This window comes from Neolamprologus brichardi, chromosome 10 (genome assembly GCF_056152115.1).
Source record: "Neolamprologus brichardi isolate AB-2024 chromosome 10, ASM5615211v1, whole genome shotgun sequence".
Classification (NCBI taxonomy): domain Eukaryota; kingdom Metazoa; phylum Chordata; class Actinopteri; order Cichliformes; family Cichlidae; genus Neolamprologus; species Neolamprologus brichardi.
The window spans coordinates 11169905-11193797 of NC_142113.1; the positions used below are offsets into that span (position 1 = coordinate 11169905).

The 23893-nt window shown below is 39.9% G+C and overlaps 1 protein-coding gene across 2 annotated transcripts in view; it reads left to right on the forward strand.

Moving 5' to 3' along the window:
* gabra3 (gamma-aminobutyric acid type A receptor subunit alpha3) overlaps nucleotides 1-23893 on the forward strand; it is a 114182-nt gene that overhangs the window by 55994 nt on the left and 34295 nt on the right. For both annotated transcript variants that reach the window (XM_006799464.2, XM_006799465.2), the window contains exons 3-4: nucleotides 7273-7394; nucleotides 11296-11363. In XM_006799464.2, the coding sequence (XP_006799527.2) occupies nucleotides 7273-7394; nucleotides 11296-11363 (190 nt within the window). The remainder of the gene's footprint in view (nucleotides 1-7272; nucleotides 7395-11295; nucleotides 11364-23893) is intronic.

Genomic DNA, 23893 nt, shown 5'->3' on the forward strand with positions numbered 1-23893 from the left:
AAACTAAATTAAAGTGATTAAATATTATAATTTAGGCTTTAAATATTTTAAAACTATGGTAAATGGCCTGCATTTGTATAGCGCTTTACTCAGTCCCTAACGACCCCAAAGCGCTTTACACTACATTCAGTCATTCACCCATTCACACGCACATTCACACACTGGTGACGGCAAGCTACATTGTAGCCACAGCTGCCCTGGGGCGCACTGACAGAGGTAAAACCAGCCTCAGGTTAACGGCGTGCACCATTCGCCGCTCCAGTGAGTCGGCGTTTTTGATATCATTAATTTGGTGACAAATGCTGCAGCGTTGGGTTTTTAATTTCAGGGCTGTAAAATGCTTTACTATAATCTGTTTCTGCAACACTGTGTGCTTGCTGCTCCTAAACATCGAGGATAAAGCTGTGCAAAAGTCCATGCAAGTTTGTTTCCTGTCTATAGAAAATAGTCGTCATCACTTTAACAGGGAGTGTAGTGCTGTTGTGTACAAATATTAATTACTGTCTGGATTTTGAGATATAGCAGCTCACTGTCTGCCTTTTCATGTAAGTGAGCAATTGTGCAGTGTGGGGAAACTGAGACTTTTTGTGGAAAATATGTAGGAATCGGCTATCAAGAGGACCAAAAGCACAGAGTGACTCCTGTTAATGGTTGTTAACAAGTAATCGTTCAGTGTAACACTTCACAGTTCGATTCTTTATTAAATTTGTGTCATCAAAATAAATAACATAAAAATGGGTTTACACCACCCTTTTAAATAAATATACAAATTGATATTTTACATGAAAAAAACATGGACTGTACCATTGTCATGTAGGCAGTAATAGACTGCTACTAACAAGTCTTTACTTACATTTCTCTGTCAATTCATTTAACTAGCAGTAGCTAGTCATTGTAACTAGTCAGATATAAGGATCGTTAAATACACAATATATTCAAACCCTCTGCGGTGTGGAAAGAGAGGACATGCTCAAGGTGGGCGCTTTGAAGGTTACTCTGTGTCCTCTCATCAACAATATTTCACTGGCCTTTGGATCCAGTCCACGAGTTAACATTTTATGCCTTAGTGTTGCTGATAAATTAACATGTGTTCATATGCACATATTACATCATATTTTACGTCAACTTAGTGGGTTTACACACCCCCGGACACTGGTACAGTCCACTCCCACAGACAAAACAAAGCAAAGAACCAGGTGGTGACGTTACAAATGAAGTGAAGCAACCAGGAAAATAAAATGGATAACGAGAATTTCAAATGCATTTTTCATATGGATAATTTTGCAAATTGAACAAAGAACTACAAAGCACAGACGTTTGTTATCCTTTTGAATTGAATACCATTTATCTGCTCCTGTTTCAGGCTCCTGCTGCTGCCATGCCGTTTTCTGCAGCACGATATAACAGAGCCATTGTTAAAGTTAGTTGTAACACCTGTGCTCTTCCTAGATACAAGTCAAGTACCCACTGTGAAAAAAGGCCCATTGTTAGCTTAAAGGTCCTGCACACCCACACGGCTGTTTCCACTTATCCTTATTATTAAACCTGCTCAGGCTGGAGAAGAATACAAGCTGAAGCGCCGAGCGCTAGCGCACTGCACCTTTTTTAGAGCAGTCATATCGGTTTCATTTACAGTCACTGCCTCAGTAAATAAAACACGAGCCACTTGTGTTCAATGTCAGGGCTTAAAAACTGTGTTAGTCACTCATTTGATATGAAAATGGTCAATAAGAATTAAAAAGTACGAGTTATTTCCCTCCAAATAGGTCCAACTAATCTTTCCATGTCTTCCTGCAGCCACTAATGAAAATGAATTAATTTTCACCATTCTGTTGCAAACTGATCTGATGATGAATTGGGGCCTTTTACTGATAGTTTTCCGGGCTGTCTTCACACAGCATCGGTAAATATCACTCATCTCATGTTCAAATATTCATAATTCACTTTTAACCATCAAAGTCCAACTTTAGAGTAGCTACACAGAATAATGCGATCAGACATCCTGGCAGTCATTAATAATTAACAGTATTTATATGCTGAGCCTATGACTAATATCAATGTTTAATAAAAGAAAGTATTTGTCAAATTTGGCATTGACACGAAACTAAGACATATAGCAGTAATCGTTTTTTTCGGGGGTCTTTTTGCTTCTATTGCAACTTTGTCCCCCCCCCCCTAAAATTCAAACATCCTGTCATGTGCAGATATAATGGGTGTTTGGTTCTTTGTGCTTCTTTTAAAATTGGATTCATGCGCTTGTGTTGAGATGGTGTGAATAACGAAGGGGGTTGAGGGAGTGAAACACAGCATCTGGCACGACTATAAAACCTCTGTGTTTCAATAAAAATGATGTCAAATACAGAGGGAATGTCCCATTTCTTTAGTCCTCATCAGTGAATTTAAACAGCTGGCGCCTACTGGAAGAGGTTACAAGAGTGTGTGTTTTTATGTGTGTGTGTGTCACAGCAAGCGTGTGTGTTTCAGTTAAACATGCAGATGCTACACGCCACACATTTGCTTTGTTTTTTTTCTGAAGTGGATATTTGTGCAGCAGATGTTGCTCGAACGGTTTCTTAGCGACTAAGGGGGTTCTCGTTAATTTTTGAATTTCCATCGGTGCCGTCTGAGAGGCCACAGAAGCTTTTTGTTTGATATATGATTCATGTTAAGTGAGATATCACCTATTGCAGTTAAACTCTTCCCAGCCATTTCTAAAAGCTTTTTTTGTATTTTGGTGTTTTCGGTGTGTCTGAGCTACTTCAAACACACATGCCTGTCCATTTTTGATAAGTTGCGTGAATGGAAAATCCAGAATTATCCAGTATTACTTCATTCAAATATTTATGAGTACACTGTTATGCTGTCATATTTTAATATATTTTTTGCCAGAGCATAATTATAGAGGTAGGTGCTTATTTGACAGTTGGAATATATTAAACCATGCCCTGCTCGATGGGGTTCAAGTCGTGAGCTTGGAGTTAAAAGGCTCGGTCTCAGTGGAGTGCACTCACAAGTTACGAAGCCTCAAACATCTGACATCATCTGTCTTATCACTTGCCCTCGGTTCTGGAAGTTGTATTCTTTTTTCTTTTTTTTTGAAAATATTTTTATTGAAAAAAGAAAACAGTTACCGAAATACAATCAACCTTTCTTCATTCTCCTAAGTAAATAAACTTATATATATATATGAAAAAAACAACGCATTCTAAAACAAAGACCCCCCCCCCCCCCCCCCCCCCCCAGTCCCACACAGATCAACACAACCATCAAACATATTAGAGGAATATAACAGTAACAGAAGTACATTTAAACAGGCAATACCTCTAGACTAGCAAAATAAGAGATAAAGGGTTGCCACTTGTGAAAAAATTTGGCTGTGCAACCTCTCAACGTATATTTAATTTTTTCAAGTTTTAAAAAAAACATGACATCTTTAAGCCACCGGGTAATAGTAGGATACTTAACAGACTTCCAATGCAACAATATTAGACGTCTCGCTAATAGGGATGTGAAGGCTATAATATCCTTTTGTGTGGAATCAAGTGTAAGTGAGCGAACAGGAATCCCAAATACAGCAATCAGAGGACAAGGACGAACAGTTACCCCAAGAACAGTTGACATAATAGCAAAATACCCTGTCCAGAAACTTTGTAGCTCAGGACACAGAAAAAACAAGTGGCTAAGGTGACAAGGAGAACCATGGCATTTATCACATTTATTTTCCACTTCTGGATACAATTCAGAAAGTCTAGACTTAGAGAAATGCACCCTGTGTATGACCTTAAATTGAATAAGTCCAAGACGAGCACAGGAGGTGGAAGATCGTACCCTCGCTATAGCCTGTTCCCAAGACTCCTCATGTATTCGAATTCCTAGTTCTCCTTCCCATGTACACTTAAGCTTAACATTAGAGTGGTTACTAAAAGACAGAATAGCCTCATAGAGTTTCGAAATGGTTCCTCTGTGATGAGGAATAAATGATAACGTAGTTTCCCACTGCTGTTCTGGAGGTAAAGAGGGGGAATTTGGGAAACAATTGGCAACAAAATTTCGAATTTGAAAATAGTGAAACAAATGGGTAATAGGGAGATTATAACGAGAAGACAAGTTGGGAAAACTATCGAAAACACCATCCACATATAAATGTTTGAACTGTTTTATACCCTTGTCACACCACACTGAGAATGTTGAGTCCAAAAGTGAAGCAGGAAACAAATGGTTGTCACTTAGTGGACCCTGGAAGTTGTATTCTTTATTATTTTCCATGTTCACCTTGGTGCAGAGGTGGCATTAGGTTTTGATTCTGTCATTTTGATGGACGCGGTCGTAAACGAAAATCCATCGTAATCTGATTTTATTTGTCTTTTTATTTTACATTTTTTTAATGGTAAAATGATGAGTCATACTAGAAGAGTCAATTTTGTTACAATAACTAATATATAGCATAGAAAAGAGTGTCCATTTAGGAGGGCATGAAAAGAAAAGATGAACAGAAATCCCAGTTGTGTCATGTCAACAAAACGAGAAGAAGATTAATGATTCTTTAAAATCTTGTGCAGTTACAGCAGAAATGCACAAAAACACCACTGTCGTTGTTCAAACAAAACGTGCACTTAGTGAACTCGGTGTACTTGCGCCTGCTTGGCATCATCAAGTCCATCAAGGGAGATTGCTGCAGAGGCAATTTCTTCCATTTTACATTTTTCCTCTGGGTAGACAACTTTTTTGGGCCCTATTTGAGTCTCAACTCGTCCCTCTGCTGCCACCCTGAATGCTAAAATTACCAGCAGCATTTCAGCACAAGTTTCATAACGGAGGAAGGTTTTCACCCGGGGAAGTGATATGAACCCTCTGAAAGTTTCCGACTTTCTTGGGACTTTCTGAGCATGTGCTGTTAATACTCGGGGGTACAGCCAAGCCTGTGAACCTGTCGTGGTCATACAGTGCACAACTTTTGTACTCAACCTCAGTGAATTTTAAATCAAACAACCAAGATGTGATTGAAGTGCATACTTTCCAGCTTTAATTTAAGGGTTTACAACAAATTAGTAACTGTTTAGTAATTGGAGCCATTTTTACTTGAGCCTCAGGCTCAAAACCAGTCGGACACTTGGCTGTAAGCTGTTTGCTGCCCAAGTGAAACCACTGGTTTCAAACGGCTCTCGAACAAGACATTTCAAAGTCAAAAAAATAAACTCATTGGACAGATAAAACCAAGATGAACTTTTCAACCAGAAGCTGTAAAACTGACAGGGCTTCACATTGTAAATGGATACTGACCCAAAGCAATCTGCAAAAACAACCCTAGAGTTTCTCAAGGCAAAGAAATGAGAAATTCTTCAGTGGCCAAGTCAGTTACGTGATCTCAGTCCAATAAAGAGCTTGCTTTTCTGCCGTTAAATACAAAACTGGAGGCCAAAAGAAGCACAAACAAGCAGCAACTGAAGGCAGCTGCAGTAAAGGCCTCGAGGGAGGAAACACAGCATTTGGTGATGTTCAAAATAACAGAAAACAAAGTATGGACCTAACTGTAGACATGGTATGAGACCTCAGTGGAAGATTTTACAGCACATGTTGCATGCTATGTTATTAAAGACACAAATCACTGAGTGCTGCAGGTACTTTTCTCAGTAGTGTTATGTGAGAGTTATGCAATGTACTGGTAGAAGGCCCCCAGTGTTCTTATTTCAAAATTAGCAGCTTTCAGATGAGTTAAATACTTAAAACACACAAGAGCAACTTGTTTCTGTTTACTGTGCAGTCCAACAAACAATGTTTCAAAGAGTGAATCACAAATAATTGGAAGTGTAATTTGCAGACAGTGGAGGTGTGCCGTCTTTCGCCTCCGGCTCTTCATCTAAGAGCTCACCCCATTAAAGTTCTATTACTGTCGTCCATAATTAAAACTGATCCACTGTCAAAAAAGAAAATAAAATGTGATTTCATACATGCATTTTTATGCAATAACCATCTTGCTTCATTAGCTTTTCACAGTAAAAGTCACCCAACCCAAATGCTTTCTCTGTGAGGCGCCAACAATTTAACGCAGCCCCCAGTACAGTGTTAGGAAATCGATTAGTAAACAGTCAATGTCTCTCTACTAATGTAGAACATAAAAGACAGTTAAAAGCAATAACAAACACATTGTAAAAGAAGCGCTAACTGTGCCGCATTACATTACCTTTATAATCAATATAAATACAAAGTTCCCTGTAATATTGACAGCACAGTATCTTTTATATAAACCAGAGGGTGTTAATGTTTAATTTAACACTGAATAAAGTATAACTGGCAGAGTTTACACATTTCAACCTGCCTAATATAAAAACAGCACTTTATCATTTTTTAAAGCTTTAAAAGCATTTATGCTTGGTGTATTGTACAACACGAGCGCCACTACATTATGGAGGGAATAATCACTAGAACACGAAGGAACCCTGATGCTTAATTGATATTTTTTATTGCCCACACATGCCCTCCTAATGGCCACTTAGCTAAACTAAAGTACTTTGCCCAGATGCCTCAAAATTATGATGCGTTTTGTGTAGGAATGCCATTTTTAAGATCCTTAACTCCCCGAGCTGATAATAATTACAATTGCATACATTTAAAAAGGTGACCTTCACCCAGTAAGTGTTTTAATGGATAATACTGTAGCTCCAGTGGACTCTTTATATTGACTTGTTATTTTAGCAGGCATTAAGCTACAGAAAGTCAAGAGAAAACACAGTTTCCCAGTTTTCTGGGATTTCCTTTGAGGATCTTTCACGGAATATACACGATTCGTTTCCTTCCTTACAGAAGTGTGAAGGGCTGCATGTGGAAGAGTGCATGTGGGCATGGAGGGGTGGTTGACAAGGATTACTTTAATATTATAGGTCAGCTCCCAGGGGGATTTTAACTTAATTAAAGATGGTACTCATTAACGCATCACTGTTCCACATATAGTGGCCTTTTCATTCCACTACAGTATTGTTATGTTGGGGATTGTGGGCCGTGTAAATTAATAACTAATGGTTGATAGCATATGATGAATTCTCTAACAAAATGCTGCTGAGTGTTTTCTTTTTGGGAAACAACTCTTTACTATAAATGTATTCTTTTTCAAAAAACGGAGAGTCCACTCAGTCGAGACAGTGAGTGATACTAACAAACAGCAGGCTTTCACACTGTTGTACGCAGTGTCAGTGTCAGCATATCAGTGGTTTTGCTAAATCTGACAGCTTTTCTTATTCTTGAACTCCACTTTCTTTTCTTTGTTTCTCCCTGCAGGGCAGTAGTTGGACACAGAGAGCCGTTGCCTGATGACAGTAAAGACAACATCACCATTTTCACCCGAATCTTAGACAGGCTGTTGGATGGATATGACAACAGGCTCCGTCCCGGGTTGGGAGGTAAGCAGTGCTTAGTTCCTAAACAGCTGTACTGATGATGGATACACAAAAACGTTAATCACACTGTAATCCCAAATGCTGAAAATCATTAAATACATTAATTAATCTACTAACTCGTCCTGGAGGTCCTATGTCATTTCCTTCCTGTTGCGTTAATGAAATGGATTATTTTTGATTAAGTTGAACTTCTTTTGCAGATTAAGTGAGATTAAGTCATTTTACTTCTTTTCATACTTTTCTTTCACTATTGTGGCTTTTTCCCATTAATATTAGTTAATATAGAGTGGGTGTGCTGGGTAAGTTCTGGATTTAAGTAGCAAATTATCATCGTGTTTTGCAGAGTGATGTTTGCTGTGCAAAGACAGAACTTTGATGTAAACCTCAAGCTGTCGTCCTGATGCGTGAATCATTGCGTACAGTAGAATAAAGCGTAACAGTCGCATTTAATTTAAATATCAGGAGTTTATGTTGTTTCATTTCCAAATAGAATTACTTACATCTTCCTAAGGGAGTGGGAAAAAAGTGCTATAGTGCAAAATCTATTAACATAGCTGTGTAATAGAATATGAGTCCTGTTAAAGAAAATGTTGAAGTTGAATTATTGGCGTTTTTGTAATCAAGGGGTGTGTGAAGCATGAATCCATCTATTTAACTTGTGACTTAAATGCATGGGTTACAAGGTGTCAGATATTTATGGCTCTTTAGCCATTATTAGGGTTGGAGAAAAATAATCTTAATTATGTCTTTTGACTATGTTTAGTCAAAAGTGCATGTCTAAGGAGCAGCATTTCTATGCTTCACTGAGGCACTTATTGATCCACCTGAACACTGTGGTTCAGTCCAGATGCATAGGAGACACATTTATTTCTAAATAGAATTGATATATTTTCTTCTTTTAAAAAAAACCTGTTACATAACTGATATGTGTCATGTTCTACATCTCAAACTGGTGCTTAGGAAGTGAGTTAGGTGAGGTCAGAAGGCTAATTTGGCCCCTTATCAACACAGTCAGCACTTGCTGCAGCAGTGCCTGACACATATTTATGAAGGTCATAAACCTCTAAGCCTGTAACACACTCCTGTTCATCAGCACACATACTTACAGGTGCCATTGGCCCAACATGCACAGGGTGCAGGTTATTTTATATATCCTTATGCAATTTTAATGTTGCTTTTTTTTAAATATGTATATTCAAACAAACTACTGACATTTTCTTTGTGGTGTAAATATCAGATATTAGACTAGTGTAGCTGAAACCTCAATTTTCTTCTCAACTGAAGGTTTTTGGCTTCACGAAACCAAACTGACACTATGCACTGCTAGTGGACAATGCGGAGCATTTTTTTTACATCACTCTTGTGGGGAAGTGCGTTCCCTTGGGTGAACATCTTTGTTCAATCATGCCCAAATGGCAAATAAGCACACACGTCAGTGGAAATCCCACTAATTGATGCCATTTCATCCAAATATCCGTGCCCTAAAGGACAACAGCAAGCCCACATGCTCAAACGTGCTTTACCATTTCTCAGCCAGTCAGCTGGAATGTCCATTTCTGCTCTACTGCTTGATTCTCATGCCATGAGCATACCTACTGGGCAACAGGCCCACCATGCTGGATGACTCGGGCTCTGTGGCAGTAACCAGGAAAATGAACCAAACAAAGGTTGTTCGTGTTATATTCCCATCTCCAAAGGCAAAACAGATGATCAGGTGTCTCTCTGTACAGAACTGCCTATAGGTCAAAGCACAATTCCATTTTTCAACACCTCTTTACTCACAGTTCTTTAGGAAAATTGTCACTAAGCAAAGCAAATTAGGACTGAAGCTGAAATGATTCTGATTGGTTAAAATATGTCAGTTATTTGTATGTAAGTAGGGTGCAATAGCTGTACACATTTCTAAAGTTGCTTTATGCACTGGTGTATCATAGCTTTATTACTTTTTCTGAAGGCACAGAATGGGGACCTGTTTGAATTTTTCATATTTGAAATCCTCTTTGGTATTTAATAGACAGGAAGGTGGTGACATTTATTATCCTCTTATTTCTTTATTCATCAAAAATATGACAGGAATGTATAAAATATATACATTTATAATTTATAATTTTAGGATATATTTTAAAATGCATTTTAAATGTAAAGTATTGTAAAACTATTTGACACAGGTTTAAATCTGCAGATTAGATTCGGAGCATCTGCCCTTCACACAGACCAGGCGCCACGCTTTTGTATAGCGGGGACGCTTTAATGTCTAAAGCTGCTGCCTGCACAAGAAGAAAAGTACCAATCTTCCTCCTGCTGGCCACCCCATGCCTTCTGAAAAAACAGTCATGTGGGACCATCTCAGACAAGCAGACTGGGCAGAAACTGGAAAAATGCCATTTCATTTTATTTTCAGCAGCATCTATTAGCTCTGCCCTATGCTCCAGTGCTTTGTTGTAAACAGAAACAGGGCAAATCATTCTGTTCCCCTGCCTATGTCTTCCATGCAAACTGCTGACTTGGTGTTGTGATAATCGTGTATTTGTGAGAGCTTTTTGAGTCACAGAAATGATTAATGTGGAAGTGGATCTCCTCCCTTGGGATGGAAAGGGGGGGGTCTTTGCTAAAGGATTAGAGACCTCACCTGTGGGTGGCCATTTAGATCTGGGACGCAGTTAGAGCAAGGATCCATTCACTTTTGGAGAAAAGCCTCATCACTCTCTAGTCGTTGCACCACCGGGAGCAGCTATTTGTCTCGCCAGCGGCCCAAGAGCCTGCTTTACACGGTTACCCCAGAGGAGCTGATTCAGCCCACACTGAAGAGGGCAAATTTTGATCTGTCATGGCTTTCATCTCATGCCCTACTTAATGCGATGTTAAAATCATTAGTGACGTGTTTGGAAACAATCCTTCCACATCGCATAATTCATATCACAATTAAAGGTCTGCACTAGCATGCCGTATAATGATCAGCGTGATCGGTGTTGCAAATTCAGGAATCATCTATAAATCATTATGACAGAAAAGCAATTATGGGGCTTTTATTGTTACATAACATGCAACGATGCATGTCATTAAAACTGAAGAAATACATCTTCCATAGGAATAGACACAGTAGAAAGTCTCATAGAGTTATGACAGAGTCAGACTCAGTGTTTGTATGTGTGTGTAACTGCAAAACATGTGTACATTATCTGAGTTAAAAAATGCTTAATGTTAAGCTGCTGCATATTATTCCTGAGCCTGTAGTCCTTTAAGGCTGACTAAAATCATTTTGGGTCAAAAGGGAATCTCGTCTCTGAAGATACAGACTTGGGCGTGGCCCAAAGCCAATTTTATGCTTCAGTGGTCAAAAACGAGCTTGAGCCAAACAAATGGTAGTTATATTGAATGGATAACTTTCAGAAGCATCTGTGAAGCTGCTCGCAGCAACATTTTGCCTCCAAATTGAGGTCAGGGAAGAAGGAAAAAAACAAACAACAACTCCTGGGCCAAATCCTCAGGACTGTTATAGCCAGTGCTGTGTGTATTTTAGAAAATGTCTTATATTATTGGTGTAGCATTATGTTCTTAAACCAGCAGCCTGTGCTACAAGAACACGGATTTGATGAAATGATCCATAAAGACAGTTTGAATCCAGGTATTAAGCCGTCCACGAGGACACAAATTCCTCCCTGAGCATGCATAAGTCTTCTGCATTTGTTTTATTTTTTTTTCCTTCAAATTGAGGTGTTTCTCTAACCGTTTAATACTCTAGGCTTTTTCTAAGGCAGCTTAGTTAAAATCCAACCAGCAAACTTCACTGTCATGCACACAAACAATCAGCTTAACAAAGACAGAGCTGCAGCAATGCTTTTTTTGTGTACAGACTGAGTAATGACCGTAATGTGTTCTGGTGCTCGTTGTCTCTTTTCCTCAGAGAGCGTAACAGAAGTGAGGACAAACATCTATGTCACGAGTTTTGGACCCGTTTCAGACACAGACATGGTGAGTATCAGTTTCCTCAGCTTCCTCCTCACGCTGATCAGAATCATCAAACCTAAGAAGGCTTTCATCCCTTTACCTGTTACTGTTTGGCAGAGGTGCTTAGTGTGGCATTTGGATTGTGTAAGCATCTTTGCTTGAAGGTCCTTGTAGAGGATGTTGGATTTGTTTGTCTTAGTTATTTATGCATTTTTATTATTATTATTATTATTATTATTATTATTATATTATTATTAGTAGTAATGGTTTTGTGTACATATATTTATGTTATATACTAGCAGACAACTTTCGGATGGTACTGTTCCTTGTCAAAGTGGTCTCCCTGTAAAACACAGCCTTTAAAAGCCTCGGATGACCCTCTTTAAGCAGCAATTGCCTGAGAATTTTTATGCGTTGTCTTGAGACCCTGTACAGCATTTGACATATTTGATCATGCAGCTCTAATTGACCGCCTTGAGCTCTGGGTTTGTTTCCGAGGCTGAGCACAGAGCTGGCTTGACAGCCTGCATGACATAGCAAGATTAGTGCGTTTTTGCCAAACTTTGAGTGTTTCGGTCTCACTGGAGCTTTGCTTCACTCTGTTCTGGGGCTCTAAGCGTGGCTCCTCTACAGCAGCTTGTGTTCACACTGTCAGACTCCAACACGAGTCGATGAGGATCTCCCGAGGATGTCATAAACTTGTGTGAAGACGGTTACAGAGGATGTTAAAGGTGAAGGGCTTTACTTCCTTAATGGTATATGACAGATGTTCTTTATGTTAACTAACTCAACTGTACAACTGAGTACAGAGACACTTAAATATTCATGCTGTCATGGTTAAGTGTGCCGGGTAACAAAGACACAAATAAAATGAGTGGGTGTATATCTGTATATAATTAGATAATTAAATGAAATAGAATTAAATGAGATGAAGTAATTAAATGTCAGTATTAGTACACAAAAGAAGAGATTTGTTGGAACAATCAGAAAATTAATTAATTGGTGAAAAGAAAAAAGAACAAAAGACCAGCCAACCGACGACAAAAGAGGTACCGCCATGCAAGTCAGAAATGATATTAGTCTACGTGGTTGGTGGCTTCTTTATTTTCCTATGCTATGCAATCCCTGCGTCAACACACACCTTTCTAATGGCCCAAATCAATCCAAAGTTATTGCGATCATGTGCAGTCAGCTTGCAATCTCAATACTTTAGATCAAAAGATCAGGCCTGCAACCACTTGCAGTCATTTGCTTTCTTTCAAGCAACTTTGGTGTCTCAGGATGGCGATAATCAGCAATAAATGTATCTCTCTATCAGTTGAATGGGGTCTGAGATTGATTCAGATGTGTTGGAAATCTGTCCACATTTATAAATTAGACAACAGTTATTTGCAAATGTTACCAGAGTCGGGACTCAACTGTTTGGAGACCAGTTGCTACCTGTTCAGTAACTCTGCAGTCAACTGTGGTTGTTTCAGCTACTTGCTTTTGATTGTCAAATGCGAAGGGAGGGAGCCGGAGTACCCAGAGGGAATCCACACAAACATGGGGAGAACATGCAAACTCCACACAGAAAGACCCCGGCCTGATGGTGGAATTGAATTCAGGACCTTCTTGCTGTTGCTGTGCCGCAACAGTGTTAACCACCGTGTTGCCCCGCAATATATAAATATTCAGCATATTGATTGGATGTTCAAACAGCAGTTTTTCAACATTTATTTCAACATAATGTGAGCTACAGTGTGAACACATTGCTTATTTGACAGATGAAATGATAGTGTAGCTTCTGATCAAGCACAGTTCATTTCATGAGCTATTTCTATGTCGATCTAAATAAGCATATCCATAAGTATGTACTCTATGAGCTACAGTGGGGCAAAAAAGTATTTAGTCAGCCACCGATTGTGCAAGTTCCCCCACTTAAAATGATGACAGAGGTCAGTAATTTGCACCAGAGATACACTTCAACTGTGAGAGACAGAATGTGAAAAAAAAATCCATGAATTCACATGGTAGGATTTGTAAAAAATTTATTCGTAAATCAGGGTGGAAAATAAGTATTTGGTCAATAACAAAAATACAACTCAATACTTTGTAACATAACCTTTGTTGGCAATAACAGAGGTCAAACGTTTACTATAGGTCTTTACCAGGTTTGCACACACAGTAGCTGGTATTTTGGCCCATTCCTCCATGCAGATCTTCTCAAGAGCAGTGATGTTTTGGGGCTGTCGCCGAGCAACACGGACTTTCAACTCCCGCCACAGATTTTCTAAGAAAATAAGTATTTGGTCACCTCAAACAAGGAAAATCCCTGGCTCTCACAGACCTGTAACGTCTTCTGTAAGAAGCTTTTCTGTCCCCCACTCGTTACCTGTATGAATGGCACCTGTTTGACCTCATCATCTGTATAAAAGACACCTGTCCACAGCCTCAACCAGTCAGACTCCAAACTCCGCCATGGCCAAGACCAAAGAGCTTTCGAAGGACACCAGGAAAAGAATTGTAGACCTGCACCAGACTGGGAAGAGTGAATCTACAATAGGCAAGCAGCTTGGTGTGAAAAAATCAACTGTGGGAGCAATCATCAGAAAATGGAAGACATACAAGACCACTGATAATCTCCCTCGATCTGGGGCTCCACGCAAGATCTCATCCCGTGGGGTCAAAATGATCATGAGAACGGTGAGCAAAGATCCCAGAACCACACGGGGGGACCTGGTGAATGACCTGCAGAGAGCTGGGACCAAAGTAACAAAGGTCACCATCAGTAACACACTACAACGGCAGGGAATCAAATCCCGCAGTGCCAGACGTGTTCCGCTGCTGAAGCCAGTGCATGTCCAGGCCCGTCTGAAGTTTGCCAGAGAGCACATGGATGATACAGCAGAGGATTGGGAGAATGTCATGTGGTCAGATGAAACCAAAGTAGAACTTTTTGGTATAAACTCAACTCGTCGTGTTTGGAGGAAGAAGAATACTGAGTTGCATCCCAAGAACACCATACCTACTGTGAAGCATGGGGGTGGAAACATCATGCTATGGGGCTGTTTTTCTGCCAAGGGGACAGGACGACTGATCCGTGTTAAGGACAGAATGAATGGGGCCAAGTATCGTGAGATTTTGAGCCAAAACCTCCCTTCATCAGTGAGAACTTTGAAGATGAAACGAGGCTGGGTCTTCCAACATGACAATGATCCAAAACACACCGCCCGGGCAACAAAGGAGTGGCTCCGTAAGAAGCATTTGAAAGTCCTGGAGTGGCCTAGCCAGTCTCCAGACCTCAACCCCATAGAAAATCTGTGGCGGGAGTTGAAAGTCCGTGTTGCTCGGCGACAGCCCCAAAACATCACTGCTCTTGAGAAGATCTGCATGGAGGAATGGGCCAAAATACCAGCTACTGTGTGTGCAAACCTGGTAAAGACCTATAGTAAACGTTTGACCTCTGTTATTGCCAACAAAGGTTATGTTACAAAGTATTGAGTTGTATTTTTGTTATTGACCAAATACTTATTTTCCACCCTGATTTACGAATAAATTCTTTACAAATCCTACCATGTGAATTCATGGATTTTTTTTTCACATTCTGTCTCTCACAGTTGAAGTGTACCTCTGGTGCAAATTACTGACTTCTGTCATCATTTTAAGTGGGGGAACTTGCACAATCGGTGGCTGACTAAATACTTTTTTGCCCCACTGTATGTGACTGTCATGTAAGGCTGATACAACAGCTGTGTCTTTTGTATTTTGCAAACAGTGCTGGCATCATTTCAGTACATGAACATGCTGACAAACTGTTGTAAAGAAGGAACACTCTCACATCAAAATTGATAAATCTTCTCTAAACGTCTTGGAAAAGCTTGAGGCTCTTTGTTAACATACTGACTTTTGGTTATCCATGGCTCCAGTCACACGGGCTTAGAGATCAGAGGCGACAGCCTGGCAACCACCAACTGTTACAGGAATATTCCCCTGCTGGTTGCTGGAGATTGCAGGCAGACATTGTGATATCGATCGCTAATACCCTCATTTTCACTGAGACCATTCAGGTGCCCCCTGTCAACAACCGATCGCTAGGGAAAAATGTGCATTCCCTGGCCAATTGATGAGTTGTTGCTGAAGGTTGCCGAGTGACAGAGGGTTTTGCACCAAAAACCTCTTTGCCGTTTCCTTGGTTGCTAGCAGCTTGCCACAGTTGTCTTTAGTTTGCATGGAAGACTCATCTGCAAACCGCAAATTAACCACAGAGCAAAAGTGAACATTCATAAAGTGCAGATCTGCTGACAACTCGGTATCTTTCAAACAAAAAACTCTAGGCCCATAACTTTTCAATGATCATCAAACTCACATGTAAAATACTGCATTTCCATATAGGACTCGTTCTTTGCATTTTTTTTTCTCAACACATCGCAGGCCTTTTGATACACCTGCACTCACAGCCACCTTTTCACACATGCCACATTCCAGCTGCCACAGAACACATCTGTCCCGCTGTTCGCAGCCTGCTCCAAATCCAGTGGCAGGCAGTAACTAGCTCGTGAACATAGAATTGAGCAATAAAAGAGACACTTGGCTCATGTGTTGGCAGACACCAAATAAAGTGCTAGAAGAGTTTCCTGGGATCAATGTTCACTATATGGACACAAATAAAACAAAATAAAAGGAAATTTTTATATGTGAATTACCTGTATGCTAACAACTGTGCCATGTCAACTAAAAGTTAATGACATATCAATGTTCCTCCTACAACTAGCCTAAAAAAAGTTATTACTCATTTAATGTTTGCATGTGACACTTGCTGAGTATGATTATTAATATGAGAAAGACAGCAGTTTCCCTGCTTTGAGAGAAGGGCTCTGTTGCATTACTACAGAAGACAGTGCTTTCTCTTTTTCAGGACATGTCACCTTTGGGGTCTCTCAGAGCTCAGTTCTAGATCCAGTCTTTTATTCTCTTCACATGCTCCACTTGGCAGCTGCATGAATCAACAGAAAACACCACGGGACACAGAAGCCCACTTGTGGTAATGCTTTGGTCAGAGCTGCAGTTTGCTAGGTCAGTGCTGGTTCACACACGCTGGCACCTTTGTCTTGCTGTCAGTGTATGTGGAGTAGCAGCCTGGGAAACACAGCATCAACATATTATTATTATTATTATTTTAATTTCTTCATTGTCTTGTCAGTTTTAGGTCATTACCCAAGAAGGACTCGTCTTGGCCCCAGGCTACACTGGGTTTTCTTGCTCCATACTGACATGAAGGCTGCATAACGGCTCCAAGTACTTCCTTTCAAGATTTTCCACAGCCTAGTCTGAAAAGATGATCAGGCTTAAGCCGTCAAAAGGCATCCCACAATGGAACTGACGTCGAAAGTCAAGTGTCTGAATATCTGCATTGCAAATGTGTTTATAGGACATCTTTTGCATATGTAGTGCCGACGCTCTTTTTGTTCCTCTCGCTTGCTCGCATCTTGTCTGTACCAGTGAACTGCTTAAAGTGTTGTGTTTGCATTATTGTGCATACATTGCAAGGGTCCAGTTCAGATAGCAACTTTATGGAGATTAACATCTCTTTTTTTTATATACTCCAGTAATCTCCTCCTACACTATCTACTAAATTCTGTCTTCAAAGGTATTGTGTAGCATTGCATGAATAAAATGTTGGTCATAGATCAGCACTCTGAGCTTTTTCGGTTCCTTTAAGCAGAGGAAGAAATAACACAAGACAAGAGCAACTGCTGTACAAGGAAAATATGTGGATAGTAGGCTGGGTTAAAATCCCCACTGTGCATTTTAATAAGGAGTTGTCTGAAATTGGTGCCTGTCTCCACATCGACGGGTGCCTTCTATGACAAGTGGGTGGGAAGTTGGCGTAGTTTTTCTTTCAAATTTAGAAAATTAGTGCTGTCTTATATATAATCCTATAGGGTGGGTTATTTGTGGTTGTATATTTGAACTTTGAAGACACTCGTCAGAGCCGACGGTGGCATCTCTAGAGTAGGTTGAGGTTGCGAGATCGTGTTTTCTGGATGATGAGTTTTCAGGCTAACAAGCTGAATGAGCGTGGAGCAGGACAGCCTCTGAGTAGGGCATTGCAGTAAACAGTACTGGGAAGCAAAAGCCTGAACCATTTTTCTAGGTCAGTTAAAAAAGAGGAAACGGCTAATCTTGGAGGTATTTCAGAGGTGGAGAGAAGCTTTTTGAGGTATTCCCTTGATGTGTTCACACAAGAGAGTTTTGTTTTGTCTACAGCTAACCGCAGTTTAACTGATTACTTTGAGGCAGCTGCAGAGTCATTGAAACAAAAAGGCAAACCAGCTTTATAGGAGCATAAGATATCTTTTGAATTAGCCATTAAAGTATCTTATCGTGCAACGCTGTCTCCTAAAAAAAGCGTTCTCATACTAGACCTCATTCTTATGCGTATAAGGGGAAACAAACAATTTCAAGAAGAACAATATCACCAAACAAAGTCTCATGAAATCAGATCAGGCAATAAGTTGATGTGGGATCGTGAGAAAACAAACACTATACTTGTAGAGATATCTCTCTCCAAACTGTTACAAGAAATTCACAGTCAGAGCACACTCAATGACCTCTTAATCTTATCTTCTGCTGTATACATCCAACTACCGATCTCCGTAACATCAAGTGTCCTAGAAATGTCTCCTCGCCCTGGGGCCACACATTTAGACGTCACTTGTACCCCTTTCTGCCACATCTACCTTTAGTGTCCCATACTGGAAGGAGAGGAACGCTCACATCTGCGTATTCATCGTGCTTGATTCAAATATTTGGCCAGTAGCAGGGCACTTTGTACAGTTGTGTCTGACTAAGAGAAGATTTCTGCACTTTGTCACACTAAGACACAGAATGTAGGTTACGATCTTGATGCTGATCTCTAGTAAGTAGGTTGGTGTGTTTCTCTATCCCGAGCTGCCCCTTTCTCACTCGATCCGGTGGATTTTTTTTCTGTCTTTCGTTTGTGTCTTTCTCCTGCCCTTTCGGTAAGTCAATGGAGTCACGTCGTATCCACATGCATGCTGTGTCACAGCACATGTACCTGTTTCATGGTGGGATTTGACAGGCCTTTGCTGATGAAATGGGAAGCGATTTAGGCTGTCACATGCACTGTGCTGAGGCTCGGTTTGACAAAGACGGCAGTGATTGCCCGATCTCACCAGGGCTGCAAAATTTTCTGGGGATAAAAATTACTGGGTTATGTGGAAAAAATGACAGCCTATATTTGTATGTTTACAATTCAGAAAATATTTGCTCCAAAAACAAACCCCCTACAAATTCTGAAGAGAACAGATGAATCTTTGAGCTGCTAAAATTTGAAGGTTAACTCCTGGAATCTGTATCAATCATGTTGCCCTTATTCAAGGACTTGCTAACCCAGTTATGCCATTTTTAGAGAATAAACCAAATTTAAATTGGTCATCACCACCACCTTTTATGAAAAAAAGTGAAAAAAAAACTTTAATCTGAAAATAGGGCTTTTTTCCACTCACCGTACAGGTCATTGTATTCCCCAGTGTCGCGGCATGATTCCTGTGTCGGACAAGAACAACTTGAAAGCAGAACGGGAAGACTTTTTTGCAACCTAAAAGCCTATATTTTTCTTCTAATAGCAGCCAGAAGTAAGAAGGCTGTAACATCCTTCATGGGGATGGGAAGTGATAAGAATTTAGCTATTCCCATTCCATTATCGATATCACTTATTCATTCGATTGCTTATCGGTTCTCACTGGGTTTTCGTTGGCTCTGCTTTAAATGTCACCACCATCGCTAAGAAGCATATCCAAGACATTACATTCGTGCAACTTGACAGCATTCTGTGTGGTCAAATCTTTGTGAAGGTTGGAGGTATTTCACCTTTTTGTTGTGATCAGCATTAGAGTCATTACTGAAAAAAAGTAATGTATTACAAATATGCCACAGAACAGAAGTCTTTAAAGTAATACTCCCAGAATAAAGTTTTCTCTATAAAATGACCCAAAACACAGTCTCATAATTACCTTTTAACAATCTAAACCTGTGGCTGCAGTCCCATACACCAACACAAATCATTATCCGAATGAGGCTACACATATGATCTCTCTCCTCGTATTTAGGCAAAGACAAAAACCAGCACAAAGAGACTTTAAAGTGATCGCCACAGCGATTCACTTTAGAAACATAAATAGGTAGAAACACAGGCTGGAGTCTGACTGCTCATCAGTTTGTTACCTGTTGAGGTTTAGGGTCTGCCTGCTGGGCGGGGGTTGGCTCAGCTAACGTCGCTTTGGGTTCTTGGCTAGCTTAGCGTTAGCATGATGTCTGTGCAGATGATTGCAAAGAGCCAAAGTTGTGTTAGCCGCATAGTGCAATTGTCCCCGATGCACTTTCAACCATAACACTCTTGTTTTTTTGTCCAGTAAAAATAAAAGTAATGTCCATGTTCACACTGTAGACTGCAACTCTATAGTCTTCCTTCAGCACACAAACTGAAATCAGCTGATTGTAGCGCAAGTGAAAGTGGAACAGATAAGCAGGATCGATAGGCTAGCTGACTACCAATTCCAAGGAATTGAACTACTAACTTGAAACGCCATGATTCCCATCTCTAATCCTATTCCCTTAGCAAGTAAATGGCAGTGGAGGCTTGCGTTTTTTATGATTACAAGCAAAACTGTTGTATGGCTTCTATGCTTTTCAGTCTTGCAGCTGCAGCCATCTTCTCTTTTTTGATGGGACATCTAATGTTAAGTACTGGAAAAGTTATTATTAAGGAGCTCATTGTATTGTTTGAAATTGCAGTGAGCCGATAGCACAGGCTTCAGATAGCTCTAAATGTCCTGTTCTCATACATTCAGACATAACAGACCCAGAGTATCAAAATGTACTGACTTGAGGCAGATACTTTCCCAAAGTGCTGAAAGTGCCCAAAGTGACAGTGAACACAGCTCAAGGACGGAGATGAGTTGACACCGGATAGTGAAGGTAGTATCCCTGAGATGTCCAACCATTCTGACACAGAATCTGCCTATGGGACCAGAGCAACGCTTCACCAACACAGCCCAGAGCAAAGCCACAAACAAGTCATACTGTATGCAATTGACTTTTAAAACATAAATACACGCAAGATGTGAACTTGACCAGTGAAACCTTACTCGAGCTTGTAGGCAGTTATTCCATATTTCTAGATATTTCACTAATCTAAATACTTTGAATGTGTCTGCACAAAAATCTTTGTTTGCACTTATAAAGGATGAGAAAACTGTATTCTGGTCATTTAAAATACCAGAATACTGCAATGCATTACTGATTCGAACATACCTCAGGTTTCAAAAATGAAATATTATTAGTATTAAAACAAAGAAAATTAGTTTTACAACAAGTAGCATTAGATTCTCTAATTAAATGTAAATGTGTTCATATAGATTTACATTTAAGTGCTTGGTCGTTTGAGGGTTAAATAGAGGAAAGCTAATCAGCTTCTTTCAAACAGGATGAATTAAGGGACTGCACCAAAGGGCAGTGTAAGATAAGTACGGACTAGAACTCAAGGGAAGTTCAAGGATAAAAAAACATCCATGTTAAAGTAGTACAGCAGAGCCACTATAAATCTAATATAGCAGATCTACTATAATGGTATTCAGTTTTTATACCATGCCACACATCAGTTTACATATATGTGTCCTTTGTTCTGGCTGCCCCTCCCTGAGCTGGGATCTGCCGGAGGTTTCTTCCTTTTAAAAAGGAGTTTATATATATATAAATATATATATAAAGCACTTCAAGGCAACTGTTGTTTTGATTTGGTGACATATAAATTGAATTGAATTGAATTGAATTGAATATGAGTGGGCCGCCCACTCACACCCTGGGCCATCTGACCTCAGGAATTCGCATAAGGTGGGGCCAGGTTTCACAATGAACTCACCCGAAACTCTGGCTGATTGGGACCCACACCCAGTTCCACACCTTGGCTCAGGCGATTAGAGGATCATCAGGGGGTCCTTTTGTCCCTCTGTGGGGGGACACTCCCACCAGGTTTATATCTGGGACTCTCCACCATTTGACCTTAGAACTGAAGAAGCCTCTCGGATGAGAGGTGAAACGTTTTCAAGTAACTTAAAGAAGTCCAGACGCTTTTCTTTGCAAGCTCCTTTGACTACGATGACCTGGATGACTGAGAACCTTCACAGACAATTGAATATGTTCCATCTAAATCACGTGATTTTCATTGGACACAAGATGGAAACCCTGATCTCTCATAAATCTCACTCTTGCATTTTTTACTGCGGACTGTGAAAACACTGTCAGGGGACACTACGTATGCATTTTTTTTAACATGCATGCATGGATTTATTCTATTTTTGTAGTAGATATATAACACATGATGAATAAACCAAAATTTCCTTTCTAAATGTAATTCATTCCGGTTTGCATCACTGCATGCAGCTCCAAACAGTCGTAATTTGCTAATGAGTCCCATTTCCTTATTGCTTTTATGTGATTACTGCTACATACTTGACTCTATATTCGTGGAACAAAATGTTCCTATCTGAAGTGTGACGCAGTGAAGTGCTAAAACATGTTTACGGCTCAGAGCTGCAGAAGCTTGTGAACTCTGACAATAATTGGAGTTGGTATGGGATTCACAGCTCAATGCAAGTCTCACGCAGGTTCTGCTCTCAGCAGGAAAAGGTGAACAGCAAACAAGAATCCAAGTGAGACAGAATAATTGGCAAGTGGAGAGAGAAAGGTGAAATTGTAATTATTAATCAAGCCTCTGACTGATTGACACGATGCTCACAGAAGAGAAGAATTGGGCCCAAAAGCTATGTTAATTCTGTATCATTACCACACCAGCGAACCAGTATCTCATCTCTGGGCTGCTGTGCACTGTCAAAAACAAGACATGATGACATATTGTGTACCACGCATACCATTTCTGCACAGTAAATTGGGGAAACGGCGCTTGTGCACAATATGCTATCTTGTCAGAGGCACTAAATCAAACCTGCCAAACCAGTCTGCTAATCTAAAGAAAAAAATGTCTCCAGTTGTAGCCACGAATAACAGTAGCATGGGTTACCGAGTGGAAATTTTCTGACATAAACGGCTTGTTCAGGTTGCTTTGGCTAAAAACTGATTTCGTTTGATAAAAAGAACTCATTGAAACGAAAAAAAAGAAAGAAAAGAAACAATTTAAAACAAAGCCGTAGCGACATTATTACAAGAGGATGTAATAATTAAATGTTTAGAATTTAATGAACTCATTAATTCATGATAAAAGACTGCATTAATATTCTATCAGATATTAGACACAACCTTCCTGCCATTACCAGAGATCCAGACACCCGGTCTCGTTTTTTAACGTCTAGACTCATTTAGCCCAGTCTCGTGTACATCCTACCTCAACAACTGTTCATATTTTCCTAATTTCCTTTCATTCCATAATTCACTAATGTGAATTATTTGTTTTACTGCAGTGGCGAGCCCTTCAGTATCTACTGAAATTTCTCAGCCATTAAACCCAACTTGAAAACATTAGAGACCCATTTAGTTGTGGCAGAGATTTGGTTTTACCTAATTCATTTTAGTTCATTTGGTTCTGCAGTACCCAAGGCAGAAAAAACATGAACACAAATATGCTCGATTTTATTAAGAATTGTTCCCATAATGCACTGTGTTCTTTATACGCAACAAATAAAATGAAACCTTATCTGATTTCCCCAGTAAACCTTCTCAATAGATGGTAAAACAGACATAACCCCAGCTGTGCCCTTTGAAGCTTTCACTTCATGAAATTTCATTTTTTTTATGGTCTTAGAGAGGTGCAGTCAGGCAGTTTAGGAGGAATTTAATTTACATCTAAGCCCATTAAAAGAGGACATTTATTATCAAACGTCTGCAGCTGGTGATAAATCTGTTGATGATATAGTAAGACAAAATTCAAATGGAAACTGTTTGTACTTACACATCTAACTCAAAAGTCATTATTAGCATTTATTTGGAGTCATCGCTGTGTTTATCAGATCAAAGTCCAGATTTTCTCGCCGTTTAGCCACATTGTGGTCCTTTCACAACATGTGAGAAAAATGTCTGTCTAATCTATCTGTCCATCCCAGCTCGTTGCTATCTTTGGTGAGCAGCGAGGGTACAGAGGCTTCATCAAAGCTCCGTAGCTCCGTAGCTGAAAATTGCTGCTTCTCGAAACAACTAAGGGCTTGAAAGATAATTTGTGACTGAATCCTTTCATAAAATACACTCACTGGCCACTTTTTTGGGTCCACCTGTCCAACTTCTCTTTAATGCAAATATAATTAACCATTCACATGGCAGTAAGAGTGCATTTAGGCATGTAAACATGGTCAAGACGACCTTTGGAAGTTCAAACCAAGCATCTGAATGGGGAGGAAATGGTATTTAAGTGACTTTGAATGTGACATGGTTGTTGGTGCCATATGGGCTAAACTGAAAATTTCAGAAACTGATGATGTGCTACAATTTTCCCACATATACTGTCTATGGGGTTTACAGAAAATGGTCTGAAAAAGAGAAAA